The sequence below is a fragment of the Zalophus californianus genome, chromosome 10 (genome assembly GCF_009762305.2).
Source record: "Zalophus californianus isolate mZalCal1 chromosome 10, mZalCal1.pri.v2, whole genome shotgun sequence".
In the NCBI taxonomy this organism is placed as follows: Eukaryota; Metazoa; Chordata; class Mammalia; order Carnivora; family Otariidae; genus Zalophus; species Zalophus californianus.
Window position 1 is genome coordinate 40,392,554 of NC_045604.1, and position 21,933 is coordinate 40,414,486.

At 37.8% G+C, this 21,933-nt stretch overlaps 1 protein-coding gene across 6 annotated transcripts in view; it reads left to right on the forward strand.

The window, feature by feature from the left end:
- KCNK2 (potassium two pore domain channel subfamily K member 2) overlaps positions 1 to 21,933 on the forward strand; it is a 222,614-nt gene that overhangs the window by 140,674 nt on the left and 60,007 nt on the right. For all 6 annotated transcript variants that reach the window (XM_027614022.2, XM_027614025.2, XM_027614024.2 and 3 more), the window contains exons 4-5: positions 11,805 to 11,965; positions 14,272 to 14,458. In XM_027614022.2, coding sequence (XP_027469823.1) covers positions 11,805 to 11,965; positions 14,272 to 14,458 — 348 coding nt within the window. The remainder of the gene's footprint in view (positions 1 to 11,804; positions 11,966 to 14,271; positions 14,459 to 21,933) is intronic.

Genomic DNA, 21,933 nt, shown 5'->3' on the forward strand with positions numbered 1-21,933 from the left:
ATCTGATCTGTGATATTTTTAGAAAATCTAATCATCTGTGTTTAATCTATTTACATAAATTGTGATTGTTTATGTATTTGGACTTCTTTCTTGTTAATGTCATCCTCTTTCTTTGTTCCTTTTTTCACTAATTTCCTACTCTTTTGTTGGAAAGATAGTGGTTACTGTTATTCTTGAACACAATTTTGGCTACTTATTTATGATTTCTAGCATTTTAGCCAAATTGTTTATTTATTGAACCTCCCCATTCTCCCATCCATCTTGTTATCATTGTCCATTGTTTAGTTTTAGTGTTTGTGTGCATGTTCATGTATGTGCACATATTTTGCAGTTAATAGTTGACTATATTTTCTGACATTTTTTTCCACTTCCATGCCCACTTCTGTCTCTCTTACACTATATTTTCCTTTTGGGTTCCTTTTCTTCTTTCTGATGTACATACTTTCTCAAGCATACCTAGATAGTGATTCTAGTGAGGGTTTTCTGGAGGAGGTAAGGTTTCTTGGACTTTGTATGTCTGGAAAATGCTAAAATAAGACCTTTCATTCTTCTTTGATAGCTTAGCTAAATATAAAATTTCAGGGTAATGGTTATTAGCACTTTGACGATATCAGGACTCCATTATTTTCCAATGACTATTATTACTCATGTGTTGTTCCTTTTCCCTGATAGCTCTTTAGATTTTATCTTTATTTCTATGTTCTTTGGTTCTCTATGATGTGTCTAGGCATGGGTATATATTTATTTATCATATTTAACACTAAGAGTGCACTTTCAATATGAATCCACAGGTCTTCAATTCTTGAGTTCTCAGCTAATATTTTAAATATTGTCTCCTTGCTAGTCTTTCCATTTTCTCCTCATATATGATTGTTGAGATCTCTTAGTCCTCCTTGTCTGTCTCTTAATACTTCTTTGTGTTTTTATTTTAAATCCCTTTTCCTTTCTGTGTCAAGTTCTACATGAATTATTCAGTATTGCCTTCAAATGCACCAGTCCTTCCTTCACCTATATCAGTCCATTTCATCTATTTTATTTCCCTAAAAATAGCTAATATGATTCGTTTCCAAGATTTCTTATTTATCCCTTTTCTTATCTACCTGTTTATATTTTTGTACCTATTTATTACAAAATTTTAATAAAAAATTTATTTTCTTTAAATCTCTGGATATTCTAATCTACTTCTTTCAAAATTTAATTTGGACTGTCCCCTGAAATTATTTTCACTTGGCATGAATTCCTGATGCAGGTGTTAACTGTGTTTATGTTTCTTAGCATTTAATTTATTTATAGACTTCTTATTTAGAGGCTCATGTTGAGTAGGATGGTTTATATTCCTTTCTCTTTTTCATTCTCTTTTTACTCCTCCCTCTTCATTTATCCTTGGGTCCTTGCCGAATTTCCTGATGTAATACATTAACATTTATTATCTGAGTAGGGAGTTATTCCAGACTCTCCTTGGGTCTCTTCTCTTCAGTACTTAAATGCTGCATATTGAGAGCAGTTTTGGCCTCTGTGTAGATTCAGCATTTAAGTAGACCTAACTTCCTTTCAGAGATCAGAGTCAACATGGAACCAAACTTCTGCTACACACTTTTTTTTTAATATTTTATTTATTTATTTGACAAAGAGATAGAGAGAGAACACAAGTAGGCAGAGAGGCAGGCAGAGGGAGAGAGAAAAGCAGGCTCTCCACTGAACAGGGAGCCCAATGTGGCGCGTGATCCCAGGACCCTTGGGATCATGACCTGAGCCAAAGGCAGACGCTTAACTGATTGAGCCACCCAGGCGCCCCTCTGCTACACACTTTTTAAGTGCAGTGTTTTAATGGGGATATTTCTCACATACATACTGCCATCCTTGGTTTTCTATATAGCAAATCTTTAGTCTATTTATGTACCTTCATTAATATTTAAAGAAAAGTTGGTAGGGGTGGCTGGCTGGCTCAATGGGTGGAGCGTGCCACTCTTGATCTCAGGGTTGTGAGTTCAAGCCCCATGTTGGGTGTAGAGATTACTTAAAAATAAGATCTTTTTTTTTTAAGACTTTACTTATTTATTTGACAGAGAGAGAGACACAACGAGAGAGGGAAGCCAAGCAGGAGGAGTGGGAGAGGGAGAAGCAGGCTTCCTTGTTGAGCAGGGAGCCTGATGGGCTCCATCCCAGGACCCTGGGACCATGACCTGAGCCAAAGGGAGACGCTTAATGACTGAGCCATCCAAGTGCCCCCAAAATAAAATCTTTTTATTAAGTTGGTAGATAGCATATTTATTTGATTTTATTAACAATTTGGAATTTTTTGAATTCTAGTGTTTTCTTCCTCTTTCTGTCCTGAGTATCTAGCACAGTAGTTATTATTGAATAATTTGTCATTGAACAGAATTAAATCATACTGATTGCTGTGATGATATTTGATTTCTTCTTTTTTGCATACAACTTAGTGCTGACCAACAGAATTGGTCAGAGTAAAGTAATAGTATGCAATATTTTTACCTAAATTTTCTCTCCATGGGATTGGAGTAATAGAGTTCCACCTTCTAAATTAATAGTAAAGTAATAATATGCAATATTTTTACCTAAATTTTCTCTCCATGGGATTGGAGTAATAGAGTTCCACCTCCTAAATTTTTGGTCAGAATTATATAGATTTTTTTTAATGTGTTTAACTCTTGAAGAGTCCACATAAATGCAATTTCAAATTGTTGCTTTTATCGTTGCTTTTGTCAATAAATGTAATCATAAACTACAGTTTCCACATTGAATGCTAGCTAAGAGAGCAAAGATTTTCATGAACTACCTATTAGTCAAAAAGAACTCTTAAATATGGAATAGGTACACTGCAGCCAACAAGTCCAAATACTTTGTGTTATTCACTACCAGTAAGTCTCACTCAAATGGTAGAAAGACTATGATTATCCAAAAGTATTGCTTATTACACATCTAGCCTGACATTTTTCAATGGAAGGAACTTGTTTGTTAAAGTTGGCCAGTTGACAGGCTTTCAGTAAATCTCAAGTACACAAAGCCAATAATGTGCTTGGGGCTTATCAACTTATCATTATGAATATTTGATATTTCCCCATAACAGATATATCTTTAATAATCCAAGTTTTATATAATGGTAGTGGAAGGCTAAATTAGAACATCTCAAATCACAAATGCAAACATGATTGATTCAATCCAGCTTCAGGCCTGCAAATGAAATGAAAGCTTGGCTCTTTGACCAAGAGGAGCCCTCGGAAGACCCGTAACAGAGGTGTTTGGCTCACTCTTCACTGCCTCTTGGAAAAGCATTTGGCCTTTGCGTAGAGTTTATGCTCTTCTTTTGACATACAGCATCATCATATTTTTTGCATAGCCATATTTATCTTTAACTTCTTTATGATTCTGTCCTAGAAGTTGTGCTTAAAGAGTTATTCTCCTGCCCCTTTTTTGTAGTATTTTATAGTCATATTCTCTTTAAATTTGATGATTTAATCCATTCAAATATATCAGTGTATAATGTGACGCAAGTACACCATTTATTTCCAAGTAGCTTTCTTTTTTTTTTATTAATTCTATTTTATTATGTTATGTTAGTCACCATACATTACATCATTAGTTTTTGATGTAGTGTTCCATGATTCATTGTTTGCATGTAACACCCAGTGCTCCGTGCAATACGTGCCCTCCTTAATATCCATCACCAGGCTAACCCATCCCCCCCATCCCCCTCCACTCTAAAACCCTCAGTTTTTTTCTCAGAGTCCATAGTCTCTCATGGTTCATCTCCCCCTCTGATTTCCCCCCCTTCATTTTTCCCTTCCTACTATCTTTTTTTTTTTAACATACAATGTATTATTTGTTTCAGAGGTACAGGTCTGTGATTCCTCAGTCTTACAAAATTCACAGTGCTCACCATAGCACGTACCCTCCCCAATGTCCATCACCCAGCCCTCCATCACTCCAGCAACCCTCAGTTTGTTTCCTGAGATTAAGAGTCCCTTACGGTTTGTCTCCCTCTCTGGTTTCATCTTGTTTCATTTTTTCCTCCCTTCCCCTATGATCCTCTGTCTTGTTTCTTAAATTCCTCATATCAGTGAGTTCATATGATACTTGTCTTTCTTTGATTGACTCATTTCGCTTAGTATAATACTCTCTAGTTCCATCCATGTCATTGCAAATGGCAAGATTTTGGGGGGTTTGATGGCTGCATAATATTCCATCCACACACATACCCCACATCTTCTTTATCCATTCATCTGTTGATGGACATCTTGGCTCTTTCCATAGTTTGGCTATTGTGGACATTGCTGCTGTAAACATTGGGGTGCACATACCCCTTTGGATGACTACATTTGTATCTTTGGGGTAAATAACCAATAGTGCAATTGCTGGGTCATAGGGTAGCTCTATTTTCAACTTTTTTTTTCTTTATTATGTTATGTTAATCACCATACATTACATCATTAGTTTTTGATGTAGTGTTCCATGATTCATTATTTGCGTGTAACACACAGTGCTCCATTCAGTACATGCCCTGTTTAATACCCATCACCAGGCTAACCCATCCCCCACCCCCTCCCCTCTAGAACCCTCAGTTTGTTTCTCAGAGTCCATAGTCTCTCATGGTTCGTCTCCCCCTCCAATTTTCCCCCTTCATTCTTCCCCTCCTGCTATCTTCTTCTTCTTTTTTTTTTTAACATATAATGTATTATTTGTTTCAGAGGTACAGATCTGTGATTCAACAGTCTTGCGCAATTCACAGCGCTCACCCTAGCATACACCTTCCCCAATGTCTGTCACCCAGGCCCCCATCCCTCCCACCCCCCACCACTCCAGCAACCCTCAGTTTGTTTCCTGAGATTAAGAATTCCTCATATCAGTGAGGTCATATGATACATGTCTTTCTCTGATTAACTTATTTCGCTCAGCATAATACCCTCCAGTTCTATCCATGTCGTGGCAAATGGCACGATTTCATTCCTTTTGATGGCTGCATGATATTCCATTGTGTGTGTGTGTGTGTGTGTGTGTGTGTGTGTGTGTGTGTGTGTGTGTGTGTGTATATATATATATATATACCACATCTTCTTTATCCATTCATCTGTCGATGGACATCTTGGCTCTTTCCACAGTTTGGCTCTTGTGGATATTGCTGCTATAAACATCGGGGTGCATGTACCTCTTCGGATCCCTACATTTGTATCTTTGGGGTAAATACCCAACAGAGCAATTGCTGGGTTGTATGGTAGCTCTATTTTCAGCTGTTTGAGGAACCTCCATACTGTTTTCCAGAGTGGCTGCACCAGCTTGCATTCCCACCAACAGTGAAGGAGGGTTCCCCTTTCTCCACATCCTCGCCAACATCTGTCGTTTCCTGACTCGTTAATTTTAGCCATTCTGACTGGTGTGAGGTAGTATTTCATTGAGGTTTTGGTTTGTATTTCCCTGATGCTGAGTGATGTTGAACACTTTTTCATGTGTCCAAGTGGCTTTCTATTTATCCTATCACTACTTACTGAATAATCAACTCCTTCTGTCTTGACTTGAAATATATTTACCAAATTTTCATTTACATGCTGAGGTCCTTTTCTATGCTTTCTGTTGCTTTCATTCATTAGTTTGCCACATAGTTTTAGCTCTTAAAAGTATTAGATAACATCTTTTTAATTTGGAAGTAAACTTTGCCTCGCATTAGTCTTCTTTAAAATATTTATTGACTGTTGTTAATTTTATTCCAGATGAATTTTGGAATCATCTCATTAAGTTGTAAAATTTTTAAAACTATGGGACTTCGATTGCAAAGGTAGTAAATTTATTAATTAGTGGGGGAGAAATTTAATTTTGTTATAAATTCCCACACAGAGATATTCTATTTTTCTGTATTTTTTTCTTTGCCTCTTTCTAAAGTATTGTGAGATTTTTAGATTTATGTGTCAGTCAGTGAAGAAATACTTTTCAATTACCAATTATGCACTAGTTAGTAAGTCAGGAAGGTTTGAATTATAGTTGTAAAAAAATATATATATATATATGTATAAATAATAAATCAACCTCCACTCATGGAACTCATAGTCAAGTGGGGAATATAGACATTAAATAAACTTACAAATAATTAAATAATTGCCAAGTATGCACAGTGCGTAAAGAGGGGTATTATTTATTTGTAGCATTAATAAATGATCCCAGAAAAATGGCCTGTTCACTGGAGACTATTCAAATGAGAGTGGCATATTTGGGTCTCCTGCTAGTTGATCCACTTACAATGGACTTATAGTAGCTTTCCACGGAAGACCTTTTCCTTAGAGTGATGTGAAGCAGCAGTGATAGTTGTTCTAGTGATGTACTCACATAAATATCAAGGGTTGGTCCATAGGCGTTGGCCTGGCTTCCCTCCAGATCTCTGGCACAGACTACATACAGTCTCTTAAATTTCACTGTATTTTATTCTGTAGCATATTGCTAACTATTAGGTGGCGGGGACGGGAGCTAAATTATACTGCTTGTCAATTTCTGTGGTATAAATATTCCTACCATAGCTGATTCCAGGCTACCAATGTGAAGTCAGCTGACTTGTAACACTCCTGAAGATTTAATACTTGATCTCTCAAGTGAGCTCCAGTATACCCCCAACCCCAAGGTCCTGTCGTCTGGTTTCTGCTTAACCCCACCTCCTCCAAAGTCATGCCCCATCCCTGGTCAGTCTTATCTATTCCCTCAAGCTCTTTGGAAGCCACTCCTTTCACTCTCTTATTTTATATATGTTATACCATAAACTGACTTCTGCTCTCCTAAAGGGGTTCATTTTGTTGTGAACACCTTAATTTAGGAGTTAAAAGAAAACAAAACTTAATACTGTTTCTTTTCCCTTTTCTTCTTGCTGTAACAATCCATTTTGCCCTGAGGCAATGAAGATGCTGCTAACTGACCAGGGAAAGAGTCAAGAAATTCAGACAATCACAAGGATTAATATTTTAAAAGCTTAGCATACTGCTTAGAATCAATGGATACCTTTCATAAATCCATGGATAGTATCAAGTTATTTAACCAGTGCCCACTCTTTAGTTAAAATGTGTGGTAAATCTGTGGAGGGAAGTCTCCTCTTAATTTACACAGGAAGAGAGGGAAGAAAGCATGAGGAACCATCCTCTGAACAGCCATTTCAGTCTCTCACCCAGGGAAATGTGTGGGGAATTGTAGGCATTCCCTTTATGTCAGAAAACTGTTGGGTCACTGTGTGTGTCTGTCCATAGGAAGTGGTCAGTGTGTGAAGGATGTCACCTAGGAGGCACAGATTCATCATAAAGCTCAGTATAATGGTAATGAAAGATATATTTGGAAGGCAAAACAGAAGACACTCAGAGAAGAGTCCTATCAGGATCCTTCATTCCTACTCCCCTTGGTCTCTCTTCTGCTAACTTTGACTTGGAGGCAGTAAAAATGAAGTACAAAGATGCCAGAAAGCACCGGTCTCCAATTTTTTGATCAATGAAAGGTAGATTGACTTTCCTTAGATTTTGAATTCTCTTTGGATCTTGGGTCATTGCATTGGTGATGTAAACAGGCTTTCTGAGGAAATCCTCTGTCAGCTTTTCTGAAGATGTTCCAGTGGCCTCCAGGCTGATCCTGAGTCAATGATGGATGAAAATTTGGAGCCTTTGTTTCTTATGCCCGTTTAACTTGCATGGAGCAGATCAAATTGAGCTCTCTGACAGCTAGACTTTTATTTTTTGAACATTAGAGCCTATTTATAGCAATGTCACAGAATTAAAAAAAAAGTTGTATTATCTATCAATCTATCACAGCTGCTAACTTGGGAAATGAATGGGTGAGCTCTGGTGTGCTGCCCTGGGCAACTGCTCTGTCCCAGGGAATCCCGAGGGGCCTGGACAAATCCAAAGCAAAACTCCTCACTGGGTTTGTCAACACTGTTGCCCAAGAAACTCAGATAAAGTCATCATAAGAGAAGCCAGTAACTCAAATGATGAGGGTTTGGAAAAGAGAAAGGTAGAAATTTATTTCGGGTGCCAGCAGCTGGAGGAGGTGGCAGGTTCAAGTCTTAACAAGTGACCTCTCCACTGGTAAGATGGACACCTAGAGTTTTATAAGGAAAGATTAGAGGCAAGGGGTTACATGAAAGAGAGCAGGCAGAGAGTGCGTGATCATGGGCGAGGGTTAGTAGGTGTTCAGCCCATGGTCATGGGCAGGGAAGGGGTCCTGTGGGGTGAAGTCTTCTAGGCACTCCATTGCAATCAGGGCTTTGTGGTCTGGTGGTTAGAATGTTTAAAAAGTGTGGTAAGAAATAAGCACAATGGACTTTAGTTAGAGCATGAGTTAAGCTGTCTTGTCTATTTCTGGTTTTAACTGTTGGACTCTACAGTTGAACAAGAGGGCTCACTAACAGTATCCCTTATTTTTCATCTCTGGTCCTTCCTGGTGGTAGGTTACTTCTTATGGATATAACTCTGAGGACCTTTGTCCCCTTAATCAAAAAGAGAAAATGGGATGGAATAGGATGACTCAGAATTCGGCCCTACCTCAGACCACGTAGTTATTCATCTGGAGAGGCAATAAAGAACAATGTTGGATCTTAGCAAGATTGTCTGGAATAATCAAAGAACCTATGTCAAAACAGTCCACCCTGCTGACTTAGCATAGCCTTCTTGTTCTTGCTACTCTGCTTATTGATGTTAGAATACAGAACAGGGTTGAGATTGTTGAGTTCCATTCTTGGATAGCATTCAGAAATAGTGCACTGTCCCAAATAGTTCAGCTTAAAATTTTTCCCTTAAAATTACCTTCATACAAGATCTCTGGGCCCTTTCACACTTTCCCTGGATGTATCCTTTGCACATATTGTTCTGGTGTTCAGCACTCCAAGGCATTTGTAGATAGGAACAGATGGGAGGCAAATGAGTTAAATGTGTAGATGTCATATGTGAAAAGTTGCCTTCCTCTATGCATGCTATTTTGCCAGTGCTCCTTCTAAAGAATGGCATCCACAATTTGACAGAACATAGTGGAAAACACTGTGTAATCATGACCCCATTAATCTGGCTATTAAATAGTTTGCATACTGACTGGGCTAAATACATTGATCTGCTAATCTTTACTACTACAAATAGTATGATTAATGGTAATTATAATAATAATGATTATAGCACCTAAATATATTGAGCACATACAATATGAAAAATTTCCTGAGCACCTTTCATGTGATACCTAACTCTATGAGGGTATATAATAATAGCAATATACCTTTTGCCAAATGAGGATATAATTTACTGAAGGCCACGTATCTCTTGAGTCATGAATCCAGGAATGGTTGTGATATATTGCCAAACTCTTACAGAGTATTTATCCTTATTTTTATTTATTTATTTATTTGCAAGAGAGCACGAACAGGGGGAAGGAACAAAGGGAGAGAGAGAAGCAGACTCCCCACTGAGCAGGGAGCCTGATGCAGGCTCGATCCCAGGACCCTGAGATCACGACCTGAGCCGAAGGCAGATGCTTAACCGAATGAGTCACCCAGGCGCCCTTTTCCTTATAGTTCTTTCAATCAGTTAATTTTAGACTTTAAAGTAAATGCTTTGAAAAGCCATGATGTTTGCATACATTACTACATATCTGTGGTCTTTTTATTAGATGATCAGTATTTAACATGCTAAAAGACATTGGTAAATCCAAACATCTAATTCCATCTGATACAAACATGAATTTACCTTATAAGCTGTATGATATAAACATGCATGTTCCTCACCTCACTGAAAAGTTGCACTGAGGTGACAAAACATGAAAATAATGGGGGGATGAGGAGTCCACAGTGTGTTGAAGGCAGGGAGGGTGTTGAGGGAACCACAACAGGAATGGATTTGGGGATGATATGAAGCGTATGGATTCAGATGACAATGAAATTTGAATTAAGGAGCCCACATCCCAGGTACAAGCAAAACAGGATTCTAAAAAGAAATTTTTTCTAAGGGAGCCTCCTAAAGACACCAAAATTAGAAGCAGAAGTGAGCCCATGGCCGATAGCCTGTAAATTAATCAAAGTTCTGTGGAACCACTAATCTTAACTTGCATAAGAGCTATTTCCAGTCCGCCTCCAGAATAAAGCTGTGACTACAATTTTTCAGTTTGGGAGGGAAAGCACAGTGAAGAAGAGTAAAGTTGCTAGGCAGATTTCAGTCCATGCATTCTCCACAGATAACATTTTCTAGAGATTTAGTCACCTCCCCACCTCCCTGGTACTGAGGGGGACACCCTTCTCTCCCTTCTACCTGTAAATGTCTCCTGCAAAAGGGTGGCCTGTATTCAGTTTTCAGAGTGTCTCATGTGTCCACAGTTTCTTAAAAATAACCACCTTAAAATGATCAGTATGCCAAAGAGACGTATCTTGGGGTGGCAAAATTTGCTTCCCTAGACCTTCGAAATCCTCAGAACATTAAAATAGTTAAATAATTTCAAGGTTTTGGTTTTTACTTTTTTGGTACGTGCTTGAATGAAAACAGGATTATTTTAAAAGTTGTTATTAAACTTTAATCTTTAAATAACTTTAGCATATTTGAATTCCCTTAAGTCAAGGCAGTATACTCTTCTCAATAAATGACAATGAAAGCTCTGTAGTTAACAGTATTATCAGTATAGAGAGACAGAAGGAAATTTAATTAAAATATTGGCTTTATTGCATATGTTACCCCCTTGGTTTTCATCATCTATTTTAATTGGAACATTAGCTGTACTTTGTAGATTATTGAAATGTTTGCTTATTGAAGTATTGTATATTAAAATCTATTTAAGAGGGATTCTTAACTAGTTGAAATCTGTGATTAATATCTTTTAATATTGGGGAATATCTGAATTACCCTTGAGGTTGTTAAAAAAACAAAAGTTAACTGAGTAAATTTGAGAATCTAACTGGCTTTATTAAATGATTCATGAATCAGGCAGCATCCCATCTAACAAGCAGAGGGGACCTCTGAGGAATTGTACAACACATAAAGTTTTTATAGAATAAGGGTGGGGGTGAGAAAGTTACTAACAAAAGAAAAGAATTTTCCAGGCAAGGTAGCTATCCCTGAGAGGGAAGAATAGGAGGTCTTATCAGGCAGATCACCTCATCTTCCTTTGGGGGAGGGGGTGATGGAGAGGGCCAACATGGCAGACACTTTGCCTCTGATAGGAAAATTCCTGACTAGTTAAGGTTAAGACTAAGACTACATTAATGGGTGAAGTTGAAACTGCAGTTAGATGAGCTATTAATCCCCAGGTTGGGGATTCAGCCTAAGTGGTGCCATTTTGGGCCTGTGGTTTTGTAGCTGGGGCATAGGAGAGCAAGAGCACCTGGCTCCAGGGGCCCCAAACAGACCATGTTCAGACACTCGCTGCTGACAGAATCTGAAGGCAGAGAAATGAATGGTGGTGAAACCAGAAAGGAATTTATTTCAGTGAGGCCAACACCGGGAAGACAGTGGACTAGCGTCTCAAAAACCGTGTCCAAAAAGCCAATAATACTTTCAGGTTTACATAGGAAAACGTGGGGCAAAGTGGGTGGGCACGTGCTGAAGGTTAAATCCATCATTGTCTTGGAGTCAGTTACGGGCAGGGTCTTGCTGGTTCCAGGCAGACTTTGTGGCTTGAGGGGGTAGTGTCTGTCTCCTGCCTGTGCCACCCAAGCGGAAAGTTTGAGATCAAAATGGAGACAGCCCAAGCCCTCTTTCAGTTTTCTTTGTTTTCTTTTTAACAAGGTCATATGTTTTAAACTATTACTCGTTTATAAACAACCGAAAACAATTTTTTTTGTGTGTGTGTGTGTCTAGGATTTGGAAATATCTCACCGCGCACAGAAGGGGGAAAAATATTCTGTATCATCTATGCCTTACTGGGAATTCCCCTTTTTGGTTTTTTGTTGGCTGGAGTTGGTGATCAACTAGGGACCATATTTGGAAAAGGAATTGCAAAAGTGGAAGATACGTTTATTGTAAGTATAATAGCCTTTTAACTACATATGTTGTTTAATTTTTTTTAATAAAACTATCACCTCAAGTATGGTTAATCAAGTTATTGGGTTTTCCATAACCTTTTATATGCACCTTTATTAGCATGTAACTCACTTCATAGTTATTTTTATACTTAATTTGAATGAGTAAATTAGTACATGGGAAAAATCCAAAAATATGCAGAAATAAGAAATCTGACAATCCTGGGTTCCAATTCCAGACGTCTTGTCTTGCTGTATTCTCTTAAGCTAGTTATTTTACCCTGAAATCTCCATTTTGTCATTTATATAATGTGAATAATGGTACTGGCAATGGAGACATCACTTTGAGAGTTAGAGATAATAAATAAAAGCTTGGGGCACCTGGGTGGCTCGGTCAGTTAAGCATCCGACTCTTGGTTTTGGCTCGGGTCATGATCTCAGGGTCGTGTGATGGAGCCCCTAGTTGGGCTCCTCCCTCAGGGCAGAATCTGCTTAGGATCCTCTCCCTCTTCCTCTCCCTTCCCTTCTCCCTCCCCACCCCACACCCGCTTATGTGCATGTACTCTTTCTCTCTCTCTCTCTCTCTCCCAAATAAATAAGTAAATAAAATCTAAAATAAATAAATAAAAGCTTAACATAGCTAGTAAATAACTGACAATACTTTCTAATTTAAAATTTGCTTTGGTACCCTTGTCCATTGCTGGTGACATTCTAAATTTATATAGCCTTTTTGTGAAGGACATCCTATTTAGCAAACACAATAAAGGTGATCATATAACTTAATTCAGTGATGACATTGATAGAAACTTATCCAAGGGATATAATTCAGTAGAACCAAAAGTAATATACATGAAGATGTTCATGGCTATATTATCCTCAATAGAAAAAAATAAGTATAATGAAAATGCTTTTATTAGAATGGTAAATGAAAAGTAGTAATAATACCACTATGATTATAAGCTTTTATTCCTGAAGAAAATTACCAAGAAAATAGTTGCATGAGAGGGTAGGATTATAAAGGATATGTTACTACCATCACCTGTATTACAAATACATTTTACCTGCTCTTCAATAGTCTTTTCATCTTTTCACAAATATTTCAACAAAGTATTTTACATTTAATTCTACTGATAAAATAAGACTACTGAGTATTGGTTTTCAATTTATAGTTCCAATTTTTAGCATTAGTTATGTTTTAAGTTCCAAATTCACTCAGATATTTCTACAGTTGGAATGGAGTAGGTATGATTATTCTAAAATAGGCGTTTCATCCTGTTCTGGGTAATATACTTTTCTTATATTGACCTTAAAAGTATCTTGTATTTTTATTCATTAAGAGGGAAGATTAGTGGCATCCACGTGGTAATGCTGAATTATGCATTCATTCAACAAATTTTTTTTGCTTAATTTTTTTTGAGTATAGTTGACACACAATGTTACATTAGTTTCAGGTGTACGACTTAGTGACTTGACAAGTTTATGCATTATGCTATGCTCACCGCAAGTGTAGCTACCATTTGCCCCACTGCATTGCTATTACAATATCATTGACTGTTTTTCTTACGTTGTGCCTTTCATTCCCTTGACTTACTCATTCCATAACCGGAAGCCTGTATCTCCCTCTCCCCTTCACTCATTTTGTCCAATTCCCCCGCTCTCCCCCTTTCCCTCCCCTCAGGCAACCATCAGTTTGTTCTCTACATTTATACTTCTGATTCTGCTTTTTGTTTGTTTATTCATTTGTTTTATATATTTTTTTCAACAAATTTCTGGGTGCCCACTGGATGCCAGGTAATGTTTTTCATGCTGCATCTATATCGGTGCATAAAACACATCCCGTACCCTGATGGTGAATACGTTCCAGTGGTCATGAATATCAATACCAACTATTTAGTCCATGGTTCCATTTTGTGTATTTTCATATATTTCTAGAGTACGTTTGGCCCGCCATCAGTAGTATGCCTATAGAAGAGAAATATTTCAAAAGTTATTCAGGTAAACAAAGAGTGATGTACCTCTGAAATGGCATTCTCAGAGCAAATGTAATTTATTTTGAAAGCATTTTGCCTGTTGTAAAGCTATGTAAGGGTAAAGTAGCATCATCATTGGCATTGATTGTTTTGAGTTCTTTCTGCTATACCCAATTTTTATAAGACAATTGAACATTAATTATAAAAGGGAAAAAAATAACATCTGCACTTGCTAATTTGCTGAGAATGGTGTTTAAGGTAAGCTTTGTAGGTACGCCAATAATCAATAAATCTCCATCAGTGTCTCTCTCTCGCTCTCTTCACTCTCATCCTTAGAAGTGGAATGTTAGTCAGACCAAGATTCGCATCATCTCAACAATCATATTTATACTGTTTGGCTGCGTACTCTTTGTTGCCCTGCCTGCGATCATATTCAAGCACATAGAAGGTTGGAGTGCCCTGGATGCCATTTATTTTGTGGTCATCACTTTAACAACCATTGGATTTGGCGACTACGTTGCAGGTAAGTTTTTCCTGGCACCGACCCTACTTGCCTAACCTGTGTCCTTTAGTTAGACTTTTCACTCGGGTTTGCAGCACAAATGTCTGTCATAGTTTCCCAGGCCTGCTGTCATGAGCGATGTGCCCCAAAACTGGGTGGCTTTAAACAAGAGAAATTCATTGCCTCACAGAATTTCAAAATCAAGGGGACAGGAGGAATATGGTCCCTCTGAGACTCTTAAGTGGCATCGCTCCTTGCCAGTTCCAGCTTGTGGAGGAGGCCATCTGTCCTTGCCCGTCCCGCTGCATTACTCCAGTCCCTGCTTACGACATCACATGGCGTTCCTTATCTCTGTGTCTCTATTGCTGTGTCCACATTTCCCTTTTCTTATAAGGACACCAGTTATACTGGACGAAAAGCCCCCACTCTACTCCAGTATGAGTTCAGATGAACTAATTTCATCTTCAGATGTTCTGAGGTACTGGGAATTAGGACTTGAGCATACCATTTTGGAAGACCATTTAATCTGTAACAGGGACAGAGAGACAAAAGAAAAGTCATTCTGGGACAGTGGAGGTGGGCAGAAGGGTGCAGTTGACCATTTATTTTCATTCTAGGAAAGAAATTTAAGTTGCTCTTTGTTCAGAATCTTATATTCCCCTGCTAATTTCAGAAACCAGACAATCTGCCTCTCATTTTTATTTTTTATGTATTTATTTTTCTTTTACTGTTAGACAAATTCGAGTTTATCTTTGCTCTTTTTACTTGGGCTTTTTCATGTCTCAGTTTTAAAAACACCTGCAAACTTCAGAAGATGTTCTAAGCTACTTAAGACCTTCTTTTTTCTAAGATATTTACCTTATTTAATTTTCAGTTCTCAGGACAGTATTTTTTTATGTTAACCAGTGTCCACACTTTTTATTCGTGTTTTTTGATATTTCCTTTTCTACATGTTATTACAATTGCAGTTTGCTTTATTGTTGTATCTCTTGGGTCTTAACTTCCTGTTATTTTAACTCTCTTTACCATTTATATTATCCAAATTATCATTATTGTTCTAATTCCAATTTTAAATAAATTATAATAATGGTGGTAAAAGTAAGCATGATGGCATTCTATCGTGGATCATTTTGACTAGCTCCTGAAAATCTAAACCATTCTTTTTTAGAAAATCCAATTTCAAGTATTAGAAGAACATGCTAAACCCTAGAGTAGGAATGTGTCCTTAAACTTCACAGGATAAATTCACCAGCCTAATTTAGCTTTAGGAGAGTTTTATACTTTCAGACTGTTCTCTCTTCTTTCTTGTCCCAAAGTTCTTAAATGTTTTCAGAGAAAAAATATTTTGTGCAGTTCTATAAAATCTCAGAGAAGGCTGATAGTTCTTCTGCTTCTGTTGATTTGTTAATTATGGTTTAATCTCGCAAAGACCACACTGCCCTTGAAGATGGGGATGTTTTCATGAAGGAAGCCTTGTTTTTGGTCAAAAATCCTGTGCACACATCTCTGTACGGGATGGAGGCCCCAGAAAGGGAGGGGGCATCACTCTGCTGGAGATCCTTTTGTTTTCTAATTAGCAAAATGTAGAGAAGAATCTCAGATATTTGTAGCTCCTTATAGGAGGAACAACTTCGGCTCTAAAATGCCCATTTTTCTAACCTCTGAAGGTGTATGGTTGGCTTAAGTAGAAGTGGAAAGTACATTAATATAGGAGAAAGTAAGACACAGTGAGATAAGATTTAGACTTGTGATATGTTAACCTTGGCCTCTTGCACCACTTTATAAATATCATTAACAAGGTCTTATAGCAGCTATGGAATATATAGGTATTTGGTGAGGAGCTTAAGGCCAACAGCTTTGCACTGCATATGCTATTTTAAATTTTAATTTATAATTTTTATAGTAATACATTTTATTTATTTTTCAGGCTTTGTTGAGATATAATTAAAAATAAAATTATAAGATATTAAAAGTGTACACTACGGTGATTTAAGTATACCTTATAAAAGGATTCCCACTGTCTAGTTAATTAATACATTAACATATTCATCCCCTCACATATTTATCTTTTGAGGGAGTGGGGAGTAGTAAGAACATTTAAGTTCTACTCCTAACAGATTTCAGTAATACAATACAATGTACATGTTATTTTAAGAAATTGACAGACTCTGTCAGTCCAGTATGAGTCCTGGTCTGGTTAAAAAAAAAAAAAAAGATTATGAATTAAAAAAAAAAGTGGGTGAAATCCTAAAATAATGTTGTATTTGTGACCACAGTATAAAATGGCTTAGAAAAAAAGAACAAATATTTTTACTTTATGGTTTTGTAGAAGGTAAAAAAAAAAAATACCTTTTTTTAAAAGATTCTATTTATTTAGAGAGAGAGGGAGAGACTGAGCACGTGCCCAAGCGGGGGGAGGGGCAGAGGGAGAGGGAGAGAGAGAATCTCAGGCAGACTCCCCGCTGAGCAGAAGTCCAGGGAGGGGCTCCATCTCACAAGCCCTCATGACCCTCAGATAATGACCTGAGCCAAAAATCAAGGGTTGGAGGCTCAATCAACTGAGCCACCCATGCGCCCCATGTATTTTTTTAAACTAACCTTACGAGATCAACACTTTGAAACTGGCTAGATCATGTGGATCTCTTCATAGCCACTCTCTATTAGAAGAGCAGTTCAATGAGAACGTCTTGTGGGTATGAGTAGGGACCCCTTGCTAAATCCATTACTGTGATTTTATTTTTATTTTGCGGAGGAAGTAATAAAAAGCACTAGAAATAATGCCTTGCTAAAAATTAGCAAAGGAATGCGATGGGCTTAAAGTGACAAATGCTGAGAAAGATAAATTAGAGGAGAGTCCTTACATACCAGGCAGGTCCTTGTGCCCAGGGAGCGGTTTTGGAAGGAGCGTGTGGATGAGACAGATGTGGCAAAGGCTGGTAGGAAATGTGTAATTTTTGCAAGATTCTTTGGAAAAACGAAAATCTTGAGTCCTTTTTTTAAGGACCTGGAAAAGAATTGCCTCACTTAGTTCAATAGGGTACACACAGTTTTTGCTTCTGGGTAGCAAAAGTCTTTTGCTTCTGACTTTGCAAAAGTCAGCTATTGAGCAAAGGCAAGTATCCCATCTGGGAAATATCAGTTGTTTACTTTATAGAACCTTCCCCTTTGAAGTTCCATGTCGCTATAGATAGTACTATCACTTAATTTTGGAAATTTTGCCAAGGAAAAGCAGGGGGCATTGCTCCAACTTGAATCTTCTCGCCTTTCTATTGGGCTCTAAATCTCACAAGAACACAAAGATACACCTCCTACAATGCACACCCACCATATGATGCCCTTCTCATACCCTCCAACCCTGCTCTGAATGGAATGAAAGTTCAATCACATTGTTGTATTGAACTCCTTTGAAGATCAATTAAAGAACATACTCTTCAAACTGGTATTATTAAAGGAAAATAAGTAAATTTTGGAAAGTGATGTATAAATGTTTAGGATACAAGTTGTCATCTTGGTGTGATTATTAGAAGCATCTCAAGGGCAACAAGTAAAGATACGTGGTGTTTTAGACCAGAACTCTGAAACAGAGAGCTCATCTCTAGGGTATAAGCAAGAAAGTCCATGCCAGGTATATTTTCTGCCATGGGAGGCAAACAGGACAGCTCCTGTTTCTATGTATTTTTAAGCTTCATTCCTTACCCTCTCTTCTTTGTACATCATAGTGTTCATGATATAATATATAAGAGCATAATAGATTTTTTTTTTTTTTTTACTGAGAGACAGCACGAGCGGGGAGGGGCAGAGGGAGATGGAGAGAAAGAATCTTAAGCTGGTTCCAAGCTCAGCAAAGAGCCTAATGTGGGGCTTGATCTCATGACCCTGAGATTGTGACCTGAGCTGCAATCAAGAGTCAGACACTTAAGTATTGAGCCACCCACACACCCCAAGCATAATAGATTTCTAATTCATAAATAAACATGCATTTAAATTTGTGTGTGCTTTTCACTCTTGGTAATATTGATTCAAAAGCATTTACAGATCACTAGTAAAGATAGACAGACAATATTCAAGTGTATGTGACTGAAAATGGGAATTCGGCATTTGGTAATTTTTCTGCAAGAAGAGACCTGGAAAATTTTAATTTTATATTTATATTTATGCAAGGAAGGTGTTTTAGTTAAATGGCTGGTTACCTTAGTGGTTGGTGTGTGCTCCTTTCTGATGGGTTTTGTTCTTTCATTAGCTCTCGATGTTCTAGAACTAAAAAGAAGCCAGGAGTCCACGGGGTACTCCCACACTTACTTTACACATGAATAAACAGACCCCACTACTAAAACTAGTGCTTGCACACAGTAACCCTTCCTAAAAGGCAAGAAGAGACAAAGTCAATTATTTAGCAGAGTGTCATTTACTTGATTTTAGCACTGCCTGTAATTTATAGTCACATTATACAGGTAAGTTGAAGTTAATGGCAAAAATTATGTTTGAGAATTAACTGTTAATTTCCTGTGTTCTGTTTCTTAACTTTTGCCATTTTATTTTTCATTTGATGAAAAGTCTGGTGATAAGGTGTTAAGTCATGCTTACGTTGTAGACTGAGAGCTAAATCAGCTCTTCATTAAAACCTAAGCAATAATATTAATTATGTGGAAATATGTGACAGATTGAATTCTATTTATTCAGGCTTACCTCTATGACTGGTCTTCCAGGTCCATTATTTTTTTTTAATGGTTATTCTTCAAATTTAGGGAGAAGTCAAATAATTACCAAATATAATGCAATTTAAAATTCTTTTCCAAAGCTAGTATCTCCTATATATATATATATATATATATATGCTCTTGGGGTAAGAGTGGGTCATGCAAGACAAGAAAAACATTGCCACATATTGTTGAGAAGCTGCCTAAAGAAGTCCTCAAAAAACACCCCTTTTCATAAACCAGGTTTGTTCATAAGACATAATTTGAATGAGTGAAAGCCAGATGAAAATGTATAGTTTCACAAAGCAGTGTCCTCACATTACCTATTCTTCTAATAAAAAACAAAAATTTTAGCCAAAAATTTAGATGTTCTAAGAAATCCTCACGGTTGATCTTATGAAAACACATTTTTCCATCAGAGCATAAATTTATTTAGCCATCCAAATGTATCTTCTTGGAATTTGGATCAGTGAAATTTAGTATATTTAGTTGAATAATGAAATTTTCCATATCTGACAGGTAGTTATTGAAGGTGTAGGGGCCAAGGGCACACTGCCCCCAAGATGGGCCACTTTGGCACAAAGATTATTTCGAGTTAAAAGTAATCAAAACCAGGGGCGCCTGGGTGGTTCAGTCGTTGAGCGTCTGCCTTCCGACAGGTCATGATCCCAGGGTCCTGGGATCGTGCTCCGCAGGAAGCCTGCTTCTCCCTCTCCCACTCTCCCTGCTTGTGTTCCCTCTCTCGCTGTGTCTCTCTCTCTCTGTCAAATAAATAAATAAAATCTTTTAAAAAAGAAAGTAATCAAAACCCAACAGATGCAGGAAATCCTCTCTGCCTCCCCTACAGCTGCCTAAATATATTGGAGAGTCTACACCAGGAAGAGAGCTATTAACAGAGACTCCCCTTTACCTAAGAAACTTACCTGCATACTAGCACAACCTTTGTTTTTCCAAATATCTCCTCTCACCCGCCGGGAAATGGCCTTCCTCCCCTTTGTGTCCTCACACCCTTACCCCTCTCCTTGCTCGTAAAAGCTTCATGTTGCTTCATTGTCTTTGGAATTTCATATTTGTATGGATTCCCTGCCCGCACACCTATTAAATTTTATTTCCCCCACTGAATCTGTCTCATGTCAATTTGACTCTAAGTCCAGCTAGAAGGACCATAGGGCAGGGGAAGGTCTTCCTCCCTGACCAAAGCTTACTGAGTTAATCAGGCTTTATGCTTAGTGCCTTATGCTTCTCTATACAGAAAATATAATTTTGGATTTTCCAAGGTAAAATTTTCTGGTACTTTTACCTTTACTAAATTTTCAAATTTTCACAGCTGTATAATACTTTGTCGTCACATTTCTTAACTCGGGAAGAACATATTTGTATATCTCATATTAAGAATTAAGCTTAGAATTATGTTTCAAAGTCATTATCGGAAATGAAGTTTTTAGTAACCAAACTATTGCTCTTCCTTATAACTGAAAACATGACTCATTTGGTGGAGTGCTTAGAGCTTCCTTAATGGAGGGGAATTTTATCATGAAACATATAAATCTCTGTTGGAAAATCATGGCAGTTTTTTTTTTTAAAGATTTTATTTATTTATTTATGAGAGACAGAGAGAGGCAGAGGGAGAAGCAGGCTCCCAAGGAGCAGGGAGCCCGATGCGGGACTCGATCCCAGGACCCTGGGATAATGACCTGAGCCGAAGGCAGACGCTTAACCATCTGAGCCACCCAGGCGCCCCGTGGCACGTTTTTGCTTCAAAATAGTTCTAGCAGAGATCCTCTAGAAAACAGTTCCTGGGGTTTTGCAACTATGTCAGTGGCCAGTTCTTAAACTTGCTGTTATTGAACTGATCAATAACAGTAAAAATTTGCCAGGAATTCAACAGATAAGAAGGAAAGTAGCTGATGAGGAGTGAGGTCTACTGAAGAACATTCACCACCACCACCCAATGTCTCAGAAAAAAATTGCTTTTGTCAGAAAGGGAGGGTTTATGTGACTCCCAGGGAGATGTATTATAGTCACCATTCTTCTGTTTATTCAGGTATTTAGCGAGCCCATATTGCGTATTAGATACTGTGCTTACCACTTAATGATAATGACTGCTCTCTTTCCTTTTCCTTTGGGACAGAATGTTTGAAATTCGGGAGCAAAAATTAAATTCAGTAGGGAACTTTTCTTTTCTTCCTGGTAGTGAATGGCTGTTTTGTTTTGTTTTTAAAGATTTTATTTATTTATTTGACAGAGAGACACAGCTAGAGAGGGAACACAAGCAGGGGGAGGGGGAGAGGGAGAAGCAGGCTTCCTGCTGAGCAGGGAGCCCAATGCGGGGCTCAATCCCAGGACCCCGGGATCATGACCTGAGCCGAAGGCAGACGTTTAATGACTTAGCCACCCAGGCGCCCCTAACTGTTTTATAATACAGGAAAATACTGCAAAGAGTCTGGCCACCCCCAGATTCAGCCAGTGACTCTCAGAGAACTCATAAGAGAACAGATAGTGTCTGCATGATTAATTAAATGGGATTTGATCCAAATGATCCAGAAGTCCGAGGATCTGAGGACAAACCGAGAAGTTATTTAACTTTTCAGATTCAGAATGGATATATAAAAGCGTTGTGGAAACGTGCAGAAAAAAATGAGAAGGAAAACATTCAGGGATTGATAGTTATGGCTTAGTGAGACAGGCAGTAAATTGTACTAAGTGTAATGAAAAAGGCTCCAAATTGCTCTATATTGAGACTTTTAATGGTTATTTCTAGGTATAACAATTATGCACATCTTAAATACTATAGGTTTC